This window comes from Rattus rattus, chromosome 6 (genome assembly GCF_011064425.1).
Source record: "Rattus rattus isolate New Zealand chromosome 6, Rrattus_CSIRO_v1, whole genome shotgun sequence".
Taxonomy (NCBI): domain Eukaryota; kingdom Metazoa; phylum Chordata; class Mammalia; order Rodentia; family Muridae; genus Rattus; species Rattus rattus.
The window spans coordinates 44,874,610-44,888,143 of record NC_046159.1 but is presented as its reverse complement, the minus strand read 5'-3'; the positions used below and the strand labels follow the sequence as shown (position 1 = coordinate 44,888,143).

The following is a 13,534-nucleotide window of genomic DNA, read 5'->3' as shown; positions in this document are numbered from 1 at the left end:
TCTTCAGCTTATAGAGAAGAAACAGAGATGAAAAACTACATACTTTTGAAGCAGGTACAAATAACTAATATATGTGCATGTGTGTATGTACATGTATGTAAATTTCATACATTCTTTCACATAATTCTTCTGTCAATAATTAGTCTGAGCATTAGAAATCCACTGAAGGGGACTGCCAATCTCCAAAGAAAACTGCTTTTGTGGACTGTGAATAAGTGTATCCTAATTTACCAACAGTAATTCAAAGCACCTTAAAAACACATTAAATACAATGTCTCTGTGTTTCATGTGTACTAAAGTGAGGCAAGGCTTTATTTTCACCCATTCACTACTCTTCTGTACAGAGAACAGCAAAATTCTCCACCTCATCGAGGGAAACAAAGAGCAGTGAAATAGCCCAGAGCACAGCACAGTCGCGATTGGATGGGGACTACCGCTCAGTGACAATTCTTTCTACCTTCAGTAAAGACAGCCAGGACTTCTCTGAACTGCTTAGCAGCATCATGTTCACACAAACATCCCACCTTCATTTTACATATTAGTAAAATATTCCATCCTCATACCCAAAATTATCTACTCTAATAATAATTAAGTATCTTCCACCTCTGTATAATTAACTGTTAATAATAATCTAGTTCATTAACCTCTTTACCAGAATCTATATTCCTATTACATTAATTAAAAGAAACACAGTTTGTACTTTATTAATGGAATGTATCATGAGGCTTAAGTGTAAGATTGCATTCTGATTCTTCAAAGTGAAGAAACACCAGAAAGAACATAAAATAACACAAGGGAAAATAATCTTACTGTATACCCAGTCTGTAGCAGATGACAAGAAGAAAAGGGGTTAGAACTTTTGAGACTGATTAGAATGCTGGAGGAAAGGTTCAGGGTCATTCTGAGTTTAAGTTCTGAAAGTGAGAACATTTATTCTGATATCTACTCAGAAAGGCAAAGACACAACCAAAAAACAACAAGACAAGACAATATGAGAAAAAAGGAGACTAGGAGGGTTGGGGAGAGAGGAAGAGGTGAGGTACTGTGAGCTGGACAGGAAATTATTTTGTGTTTTGTGTTTGTCACCTTTTAATAACTTTTTATGGCTACCAAGAATGCGAGGGTCAAGGGCTCTTTCTCCGGCCTGTATCCATATCTTAGATACATACTTTCAGACAGCTATATAGAAGGCTAAAGTTAGTGCTTATCTTAGTTTGGGTTTATTGAGGTCAGAAAACCAATCTTAAATCTGGGACACATCATAAAGTTTCAAGCCATGTAACAAGACATGGTGGAAAAAGTCTATTTTCTTAAAATGTATTTAATATTATTAATGTTTTACTTATTCACTTTATATCCCACTCACTGACCCCAGGCTGTTCACCCCAACCTACAATCATTTCACTCCCTCCCATTCTCCTCTGAGCAGGTGATGTTACCCTCTCAGAATCCCCCACCCTGATATCTTTTGTATTTTTACTTGCTAGCCCTTGCTCTCACTAGCAAGTTCGTCTATCTTTCAAACTTTCAATGGTATTAAAATCTACTTCAGCATTCAAAAACTAGCTAAGAAGTGTGCACTAAACATCTACCAGATTCTTGGCTTTTGAGATGGAAGACAGCTGTGGTAGCATGAGTCAAATAATAGCCTATAACCCATTCTAATAAATACACATATTCAATTTATTATATGATTCCTGTCCTAGAGAAACCTGAGGAGGGTTCCAAACTTAAGAGGCTGAGGCAGAATTATACATTCCATTTTTGAGTTTGTTTTTTTTTAAATCACATCTTGTTTCAAAAGTCTAAATGACCACACAGATTCATATATACATTATAAATATTGGTTTATATATATTTACAAATGTAAACTTACAGGCAAATTGGAGTTTAGCTTCTCTGCTGACTATTGTTCCAAGAGAATTTGTTGCAAAACACTGGTAACTTCCAGTATCCCAATTTCTGTTAGGGTTAATAACTATGAGGTTTCCTCTGTTCAGTTTGTAACGATGGTCCAGACTTGTATCAATGTCACTGCCATTCAGCTGCCACCTGAAATGTAAATGTCAAGGTTATTTCTCTCCTTAGGCTTAAATAGATGGCTCGATGTTCCCAACTCCACTGGAAGCATTCCAAGCCTCGAATCTCAACACTCAAGAGGCTGAGGCAGGAGGATTTCCGCAAGCTTCAGGCCAGTGTCAGAGGCTTAGTAAGACCCTATCTCAAAAGCATTCATAAAAGAACAGAAATGTATTTCGAGAAGCCAAAAGTAAAGTTTAGTAGGAATTATGGCAAAGCAGCATCTCAAAGTTAAAGATGCTTGAGGGTTTCCAGGGGAGCTGGGGATAATTTAGCTTGTTCACCGCTCCCAGGAGAAAAATTTACACTGGGTCTATGTGAGTGAAGATGGAGGAAAAACCAGAGGTAATTATCTCGGAAACTTCAGGCCAATCTCATGTTGACAACCTAGTAGGGGGTAGCACATTTCTTTGATTTATTTGGCCTGACTGAGCACATTTAATAAATTAATTGGTAACTCTTCAACTCTCCATTTCAATTTGTCTGAGTAAAGACCTATCCTGGGGCATTCATTCCCCTTTTTTTCTGAAGCCCACATAGAACTTTTTACACAACAATGCACTGCAATAAAAGACCCAAAGACCACCTGGGGACCGAAAAAGTGGCAGCATAAACCCCAGGGATATAGTCATTAATGGAAGAAAACAAAATCCAAAGAAAACTCAAAATCCTTATCTTTAAATAACTTTTAACTGAAAAGTGAAAGTGTTTAAGCACCAAGTATGTTGGCACACTGACGGAAAACCCACACATGTGCGTGATAATAAGGATATATCCATGTTGTGAATTGAATCACCCACCTCCTAGATAAGCAAATCTGACAATAAAACTACATGACCCATATATTTTAGCATATTGCAAAACTGGGCTCTATTGTACAGCATAAGGATTTTGAGAAAATGACTAATATGTCTGCCTTTAAAGGCTAACAACAGTTGTGTATATCATGGAACATGGAAAAATATTCTAATTTACAAAATATTTAATTTCCCTTATTAATGACCATGGCCCCCCAAATTGAAAGTAGATTTTGAGTGCAGTGGTCAGAGCCCTAAACAAGCATGCAGATGAATAGGTACAAACCTCAATGATTTAGAGGTCTAAGGTTTAAAATGGGACTGAAGCCTCTGATAGAAAATCCGTATTGGTGATTGATCACTTGGATCACTTCCTTAGGTATCAGCTCTGTAACTAGTCTGAATAGATATCAATATCGAGAACTCTCACCTACTTAGAAACAGGGGTGATACAGAGAACAGAAGCCTGTAAAAAAGAGTTTTCACCTGCACAGGGTATTATTCAGGCAGATAACCGCTATCCTGTATGGATAACATTGATGAGGTCCACCAAGTTCTTATAAAGGACTTCATCGAAGACTTAATCAGAAGAGCATTCCAGTTCCAGAATATGAATAAAGATTTCAATCTACAATGGGGAAGCTTTCTACAAGTGTATAGTTTCTAGAAAGCTTAAGGGATCAGAAAGTGCCCTAGATTAGACACAAAAGAACTCTTGGTACAAGGGATGCTAAAAATCACTTTTGTAACTAACATCTGGCAAGACAGAGCAAGAAAGTTATTGAAGACTGGAAGGACAGAAACGAGGAAGAGTTATGGAAGGGACCTTAAAAGTCTATGTAAGAAGGGATGAAGAAAATAAAATAATAGAGGCACGGGGAAGGTTGGCAATAGAAACCAGACAGTGGAAGTAGGTAAGATCCCAGAAACGGAACGCCCATGCACAAAACAGAGATCTCACAACAGAACTGAAACCGAAGAAAGGATTTCACAGAGAAATGAAAGAGCAATTGCTACAAATATGGGGGAAGGGAAAGTTAAAAGAAAATGGTCCATTTTAAAGAGAAAACAGGTAATGATGACTTTCTTTTTTATTGGATATTTTATATATTTACGTTTCAAATGTTATCCCCTTTCCAGGTTTCCCCTCCAGAGTTCCTGTATCTCATCCCCCCTTCCCCTACTTCTATGAAGATGCTCCCCCTCCCAAACACCTATTCCCACTTCAATACCCTAGTATTCCCCTACACTGGGGAAAACAACTTTCACAGGACCAACGGCTTCTCTTCCTATTGATGCCAGACAATGTCATCCTCTGCTACATATGTGGCTGGAGCTTCAATGAGTAAGGAAGGGGCAGATGCCCTATTATCTAGGAGGATCCCACCAAGGCCCTCTGATAAATTTGTAAATGGTATCACAGATGGAGATTTTGGGGCAAGTGTCTCTTCCCTGTCTTTCCCCATCTCACAGATCTCTTTTAAGAGAAGACCTGCAAGTTCTGGGAGTGGAGGGTGTTGTCTTAGGGTTCCTATAATAGAAAGTTATGTGCTTGTATACAAAAGAGGGACACATGCATCCAATTGTTTCTCATCCCAGAGGCAGGAAGAAGCCAAATGACTCAGTTTGGGGCAGGACTTACAATAGTTAATGCTGAACTCTATGTGTCTTTACAGCTCCTAACTTCAGTACAGAAGATCAGAGAAATCTTGTCTGTTTGAGACAGACAAGAAAACATAGAGTGTGCTGCAGATTACTCTGACTCTGATCAGTCTTAAAGCCTTGGGGATGTAGTTAAGAGGAAACAGTACCCCATTCCTCAGGTAGGGAAAACTGATTAGATGCCAATTATAAATGGTCTTCCTTAGAAGAAACACTTTAGACCTTTAATGTCCCTCTATACAATGCTCCTTTTAAGAAAACAGAATAAGACTTAGGCTTCTCCCAAGTGGACAGTATATCTGTGTCCTTATCAGGCACCCAGAGGTCTAAGCCTTTATTCAACATTTCTAAAAGTCCCTTATGACCACAAGGGATTCAATATGACTGACCTCAATGAAGCCCTCTAAGACTGTCCCTTAGCAGAAGAGGACAAAAGTGTATTTGCCTCAAAAGGTGGAAAATCCAGAGACAAAAAGCAGAGAGAGAGAGAGAGAGAGAGAGACAGAGACAGAGAGAGAGAGAGAGACAGAGACAGAGAGAGACAGAGAGAGAGAGAGAGAGAGAGAGAGGACGAACTTTTCTACTTCAAAGGTTCACTGAGTCCCCTAATTTATTTAGCCAAAATTTAGAAGAAATTAGAAAATTTCTCTCATTCTTCAGAAATTAGGACCCTCCTACACAAGAATGATCTATTTGTCTTGGGAATGAAATTATTAAATCAACAGTAGCCTTATTACTTCGGGGGGGGGAGTCTCAGAGTTTCTAAGCAGAAGTTACACTTTACAGGAAAAGAAATAAACTATATCAGGTGGTTAGTGAAGAGAGTTGAAAGTTATGGCCTAAAGAATGGAGTAATTAATACCACACTCCCCCAAACCAAGGGAACTTATAAAATTCTTGGCCTCAGTGGGGTTTTATAAACGTTGGTTTGACTCTTACATTACCCAAGCTAAAGGCCATAATGAGAAATTCCGAGATGAGGAGCCAGCTCTTCTGTGGGCGGTAAAAGAAATTCAAGCTGTTGAAGTCTTAAACCAAAAATTAATAATTGTTGGCCTTGATCTCTTTAGACGAGTCCATTCATTTTCCAAGTGTAGACAATGATATCTTTCTGGAGCCACTCACTTGGGATCATAGAGGAAAAGGCAGATAATAGCGTATGTGTTTAAACTATTAGATCCCATTTCAAGGGGACGAAATACATTTGATCAGGAACTGCCACTACCTCCCTTACACAGAAGAGGCATTAGTTAACCTTTGCTGGTTGTCTAATTATAAGTATTCCTCAGCAAGTAACAACACTCCTACAGCAAAAGGCTGGGAGTTGGTTAACAGGCTTTAGAATTCAAAAAAATATGAAGCTTTACTCTCAGAGAAAGATATTTAATTCTAGCCACTGACAACTATTTAAACCTTGTTGAGTTCCTAAATGGAGAGACTCCTTCTGTGCCTTCTATACCAAACCAAGGTCTTCCAAAATCTGTGAGAAACTCCGTTTTCTCAGGGACCCAACAAGTTACAGAAAGATTCTTCATAGAAATTCAAGGGAGAAGACATCATGGGTACTCTGTGATTGATGAGATTCAATAAAAAATTATTGAATTTGAACAACTGACAAATAACTGATCAGTATGAATATGATTTATTTGCCTCAAATCAGGTCCTTGAAAACTTGAATGAAAAGGTGGGGAAGGTATGTGTGTTTTTCTGGCATACCTGTAAAAGTTCATGCCTTGTGAAAACTCTACAAATGATACAAATAATTAGTTGACCAGGAATTGAAGCCTGATGAGTGAATTATAGTGATATGGGTTCCTAGGTACCAAAGAGGGCATCACTTTGGAGCCCAGGGAACAGACTCATTGATTAAAATAGACAAGTGCATGGCTGAAATGGGTCATGTATTCTGCCATTGCATTAAGCAAGAGTGACTGATATAGCTCTGTATGTCAGGGAGGTCAGAATCTCAAATGACCCTTGCTATTCAGGTAGCTCTCAGATCCTATGATGGAATGAATGCAGAATCTTCCTCTTCTGTGACAAGATGGCCTAGGGAAAATCCCTCCTATAAGTCTTTGTCCCTTCTGTTTCCAGAAACAAAGGAATTGATATAACCCTCACCCCCAACTATTCTCCTTTCTTTGGAAAGAAATAATTACACCTCTTGATTTTAAAGAAGCAGGGAAAAATGTGAATGCTTGGGTGATGTGTTTGCATGTAAGGGCCTCCGTGTCTTAGAGTAGATGCAATAATGCAAAATATTAGCACTGCCAGGACATTGTGGTGATACTGTGGTGGACCTTTACTAAAGTCATATCAGCCAGTTAGAGTGGGATATGTACTTTGGTCCAATTAGCTATTTTTCTCTCCTCCATTCCCAAACTCTCTATGTTCCACCTCAGTTATCTCCTCAAAAAAGGGATCTCATGTCTCCGGGAGAGACAGTTGATCCACATTATTTGTATAGATTCAACAGGAGTATCAAGAATTTCCTAAGGAATTAAAAGTAGGAATCAAGTAGGATTTGAGTCAGTGTTACTATAATAATCTACTGCAACTGAAGATGCACATTGTGTAATTATATACATATATATGCATTATAATTATACACAAATTGTACAAGTGTAAACTAGGGTATCTATCTATCTATCTATCTATCTATCTATCTATCTATCTATCTCCCCCTCCCTCTTCCCTTCCCCTTCCTTTGTGTGTGTGTGAGTATGTGCGTGTGTATGTATGTATGTATGTATGTATGTAGGTAGGTAGGTATGTATGTATAAAACCTATATTATGACCACCAGAGGTTTGTAGATTACAAGTCTATGGCAGACCAACTGGGTACCACTGGCAGATTTACACAGAAAACAGACTAGCCCTAGACAAGATGGTAGCAGTAAATCGAGGAATCTGTGTGATGACAGGTAGACAGTGTTGAAATTGGATTCCTAATAGCAGGGCTCATGGTGTCACTACCATAAATTCTCTGAAGGGACTAATTCCTTTATGCAATGAGTTAGCTGGAAACCTGGGAATGTGGTTTTAAAATAGAAATGAGTAGTAGCCTTGGTCATGACCTCCCTAAAGTCCTGACTACAATTGAATGCCATATGATCCCATACATAGGAGAATTAGCCCAAACAGCTATCAGATGAAAAGCCCCTGGTATATACTAGAACGTTCCTGTAAGGAGCTCAGGTACTGGAATGTCAGGCACTGTTAGTTGAATGTGAAAAAAAAAAGACAGAATTTGTATTGTAAAATGGGGATATTGAAGTAAATGTAAGAAAATGAAGTATTTTCTATCAAAGTATGAAAAAAGACAAGGAAAATACCATCTTTTATATTGGATATTTTATTTACATTTCAAATATCTCAATCCCTTTGCTTCTGGAAACAGAAGGAACAAAAACTTATAGGAGGGATGTTCCGTAGGCCATCTTGTCACAGAAAAGGAAGATCTTGCATTCAATCCATCATAGGATCCTTTTTTCAGTTTCCCATTCATAAACCCAGTCCCATTCCCCATCCCCCTCCTTCTGTGAGGGTGTTCCCTCACCCATTCACCCACCCACCCCTTCCCATTATCCTGTCCTGACATTTCCCTACACTGGGGCATCAAGCCTTGGCAGGACCAAGGGTTTCTCCTCCCATCAATGCCAAACAAAGCCATCCTCTCCACATATGAAGCTAGAGCCATGGGTCTGTCCATATGTACTCTTTGGATGTGGTTTAGTTCCTGGGAGCTCTGGTTGGTTGGTATTGTTGTTATTATGGGGTTGCAAACCCCTTCAGCTCCTTCAATCCTTTTTCTAATTTCTCCAGTGGTGACCCAGTTCTCAGTTCATTGATTGGCTGCCAGCATTTGTCTCTGTATTTGTCATGCTGTGGCAGAGTCTCTCAGGAGACAGGTATATCAGACTCCTGTCAGCATATACTTCCTGGCATCAGCCATATTGTCTGGGTTTGGTGGCTCTATGTATATGAGCTGGGTATATGTATGATGGGGCAGTTTCTGGATTTAATTTTCTTTAATCTCTGCATCAAACTTTTACTCAATAGTTACTCCTAGGAATATTTATGTTTTCCCTTCCAAGAAGGACTGAAGCATCCACACTTTGGTCAATCTTCTTCTTAAACTTCAAGTGATCTGTGGATTGTATCTTGGGTAGTCCGAGCTTTTGGGCTAATATCCACTTATCAATGAGTGCATACCATGTGTGTTTTTTGTGACTGGGTTACCTCACGCAGGATGAGATTTTCTAGATCTATCCATTTGTCTATGAATTTCATGGAGTCATTGCTTTTAATAGCTGAGTAGTACTCCAATGAGTAAACTTATGGCACTTCCTGTATCCATTCTTCTGTTGAGGAACATCTGAGTTCTTTGCACATTTTGGCTATTATAAATAAGGCTGCTATGCGCATACATGGAGCATGTGTCGTTGTTGTATGTTGGAGCATATTTTGGGTATATAATCAGGAGTGGTATAGTTGGGTCCTCAGGTAGTAATATGTCTACTTTTCTGAAGAACATCCAGACTGAATTCCAGAGTGGTTGTACTAGGTTGTAATTCCACCAACAATGGAGGAGTGTTCCTATTTCTCCACATACATGCCAGAATCTATTGTCCCCTGAGTTTTGATCTTGGCCATTCTGACTGGTGTGAGGTTTCCATCACCAGTTGGAACCATCAGAGAGTTGTTTTGATTTACATTTCCCTGATGACTAAGGATGTTGAATATTTCCTTAGGTGCTTCTCAGCCATTCAACATTCCTCAGTTGAGAATTCTTTGCTTAACTCTGTACCCCATTTTTAATAGGGTTGATTATTTGATTCTTTGGAGTCTAAGTTCTTGAGTTCTTTGTTTATATTGGATATTAGTCCTCTATCAGATGTAGGATTGGTAAAGATATTTTCCCAATATGTTGTTTGCCATTTTGTCCTAATGACAGTGCCCTTTGCCTTATAGAAGCTTTGCAATTTTATGAAGTCCCATTTGTTGATTCATCATCTTAGAGCATAAGCTACTGGTGTTCTGTTCATAAAATGTTCCCCAATGCCGATGTGACTGAGCTCTTCCCTATTTTTTCTCCTGTTAGTTTAAGTGTATCTGGTTTTATGTGAGGGTCTTTGATCCACTTGAACTTGAGCTTTATAGAGGGCGATAAGAATGGATTGATTTTCATTCTTCTACATGCTGACCTCCAGTTAAACCAACACCATTTGTTGGAAGTACTATATTTTTTTCCTCTGGATTATTTTAGTACCTTTGTCAAAGATCAAGTGACCATGGGTGTGTGGGTTCATTTCTGTGTCTTCAATTCTATTCTATTGATCTACTTGCCTGTCACTGTACCAAGGCCAGGTAGTTTTTATCACTATTGCTCTGTCATACAGCTTGAGGTCAGGGATGGTGATTCTCCCAGAAGTTCTTTTATTGTTGAGGATAGTTTTCAGTATCATGTTTTTGTGGGTTTTTTTTGTTTGTTTGTTTTGTTTTTTTTTTTGTTTTTTGGATTTTTTTTTTGTTGTTGTTGTTATTCCAAATGAATTGGGAAACTGCAAACTGCTCTTTCTAACTCTATGAAGTATTGAGTTGAAATTTTGATTGGGATTGCATTACACCTGTTGATTGCTTTTGGGAAAATGGCCATTTTTACAATATTAATCCTACCAAATCATGAGCAATGGAGATCTTTCCATCATCCGCGATCTTCTTCAATTTCTTTCTTCAGAGACTTGAAGTCCTTGTCATACGGATTTTTTATTTGCTTGATTAGACTCAAACCGACGTATTTTATATTATTTGTCACTATTGTGAAGGATGTCATTTCCCTAATTTCTTTCTCAGCCTGTTTATCCTTTAAGTAGAGGAAGGCTACTGATTTGCTTGAGTTAATTTTATATCCAGCCATGTTGCTGAAGTTGTGTATCAGAGTTAGTAGTTTTCTTGTGAACCTTTTGGGGTCACTTAATTATAGAATCATCTGCAAATAGTTATATTTTTACTCCTTCCTTTCCAATTTGTATCCCTTTGACCTTCTTTTGTTGTCTGATTGCTCTGGCTAGGACTTCAAGTACTATATTGAATAAGTAGGGAGGGAGTGGGCAGCCTTGTCTAGTCCCTGATTTTAGTGGGATTGCTTCAAGTTTCTCTCCATTTAGTTTGATGTTGGCTACTTGTTTGCTGTATTTTGCTTTTACTGTGTTTAGGTATGGTCCTTGAGTTCCTGATCTTCCCAAGACTTTTAACATGAAGGAGTGTTGAATTTTGTCAAATGCTTTCTCATCATCTAATGAGATGACCATGTGGTATTTTTCTTTGAGTTTGCTTATATAGTGGATCACACTTGATGGATTTCTCTATATTGAAACATCATAGCATCTCTGGGATGAAGCCTACTTGATCATTACGGATGATCATTTTGATGTGTTCTTGGATTTAGTTTATGAGAATTTTATTGAATAATTTTATCGATATTCATAAGGGAAATTGGTCTGATGTTTTCCTTGTTTGTTGGGTCTTTGTGTAGTTTAGGTATAAGCAAAATTGTGGCTTAATACAAGGGATTTGGTAGTGTTCCTTCTGTGTCTATTTTGTGGAATAGTTTGGAAAGTATTGGTATTAGGTCTTCTGTGAGGGTCTAATAGAGTTCTGCACTAAACCTATCTGGTCATGGCCTATTTTCAATAGGGAGACTTTTAATGACTGCTTTTAATTCTATAGGAAATGTAAAGACATCATTTGTCAATGATCCCTTCGAAGTCAGCATTTTGTTGTTTTTGTTTTTGAAATGAAAATAATACTTTCAAAATAGCTCTTTCCCTTGTAACTGTGCTGTTTTGAATTAGCAAACTACAGCACAAACATGAAGCAGAGCTCTGATCTGTCATGGTTGGCGCAGGATGCCTAGCATTAAGGTTAAAAACCCAATGGCCATCCAGTTGGATGTGCTTGCTTGCTTGCTTTTGAAAAGCTATGCCAAAAATAATTTGCCAAAATAGTTTGAATCACAATGTTATTTTTCTGCATTTCAATATCTATTCCTAACAAGACTGATCCTCCTCTAGTTTAGTGAAAATGAGAAAAATTTCCAACTTGTCTGAACCTAAATCTTTTACATGTAAAAGAAGTAAAGTCCCAAGTTTCCAGCTGGTTTTGCTTAGACAAGTATATGCAATGGTGACAGGCTGTGGCATTATTCTGAAGGCAAATACCACTGCCAACACAGGAAATGGCTCCTGTCATAGCCTTATGACCCTTGCCCGTGTACTTTCTTACTGTTCTACTTCCAGTAAGCACCTGCTGGGTGTACATCGCCTACTTCATTCCATCCTTCTGGTCATCTCCTCTCATGTGGAACAGATTGACTTGCACATACGGTTTCAACATTTGTGCCTTCCCTGAGACGTTAACAAAAGGAGGATGAAACACATGCTAGACTTGGCTTGTGAAGTGGAGATCTGATAGTAAATCAAGTAAGTGGGTTTAATTCTTGTGGTAAATATGGTTTGTCAGCTATGAATCAGCTCAATGTGACTGAACAGAGAAAATGTGTCTAAACTGAAATTAGAGAGGTACACTTGATTTTATATACTTTTAAATGACAGACAGTGACAAATTGTATTTGCTCTCTCCCCACTCCGTGTGTGTGTGCATATGCACATGACTGTACACATGAGCATGGCACATGGGGTCTATGCACAGAGATTTAAATATACAATGTACATAGAGACCAGAGGAGAATGCTGGTTGGCAACCAAAAATGAAAAATAAGAAACAGAAAACAGTTTCTCCACAGCCAGAATACAGCAAATACATAGGCGAATGCCAGCAGCAAACAACTGAACTGAGAATGGGACCCCCGTTGAAGGAATCAGAGAAAGGAGTGAAAGAGCTTGAAGGGGCTTGAGACCCCATATGAACAACAATGCCAACCAATCAGAGCTTCCAGGGACTAAGACACTACATAGACTGACCCTGGGCTCCAACTGCATAGGTAGCAATGAATATCCTAGTAAAGGCACCAGAGGAAGGGGAAGTCCTTGGTCGTGCCAAGGCCGGACCCCCAGTGAACGGGATTCTTGGGAGGAGGGCAGCAATGGGCGGAGGATGGGGAGGGGAACACCCATATAGAAGAGGAAGGAGAGGGGTTGGGGGGATGTTGGCATGGAAACCGGGAAAGGGAATAACATTTGAAATGTGAATAAGAAATACCCAATTTGATAAAGATGAAAAAAATTTAAGGCAAAAAAAAAAAAAAAGAAAAAAAGAAAAAAAAGAAAACAGTCTTTCACTTCTCCCAGTTTGCTCTTGCCAAGTGGGATAAGCCACCCCACCAGGGAGCCACAGGGAACCAACTGGCTCTGCCTCCCCTACACTAGGAGGGCAAGGAACTCTACCTTTCTGGAGTATGTAAATGAGATTGGGGCACCTAACTCAGAGTCTCTTTCCGGTAAGGCAAGCACTTTATTGTCTGAGCTATCTCCCAGCCATATATATGTTTTTATTACCTGTGAAATACAATTTGTAAAGGGGAAAAGCAGCCTTATAGCTGAGGCTGTAGTATATTTCAGACCTAAGTGTACCTAATGGCTTCATTTAAAAACTATGTTTTTTATGTTTAGCTAATGAATAATAAAGGTTCAATGGCTGTGTGGAAAATTGTAAAAAATAAATAAAAATGTCGAGAATCATTTCCACTTGCCTATTTAATAGGTTGAGAGATTTAAGGGGGTCATAAAATGTTTGTGCCAATACTTTATTTCAGTAAGTGTCTACAGTCTAAAAGCTACCAATGCTGAGCTTCAAGTAAAGCAGCAAAGAGAGAAAGATTGTTCTATTATGTATTAATGTTTCATACTTCCTTTACCTTATTTTTTATCATACAGACACAATTGCTTAGATCCTTTACTATGCACAAAAGTAAGACTACATCACTTCTAAATATGCCTCTGCTACGGCACTTCCACAAACACACCTCAGATATA

General features: G+C 38.6%; 1 protein-coding gene across 1 annotated transcript in view; it reads right to left on the bottom strand.

The window, feature by feature from the left end:
- Cntn3 (contactin 3) overlaps nt 1-13,534 on the bottom strand; it is a 356,765-nt gene that overhangs the window by 223,446 nt on the left and 119,785 nt on the right. The window contains exon 4 of the mRNA XM_032906010.1: nt 1,877-2,052. Within this exon, the coding sequence (XP_032761901.1) occupies nt 1,877-2,052 (176 nt within the window). The remainder of the gene's footprint in view (nt 1-1,876; nt 2,053-13,534) is intronic.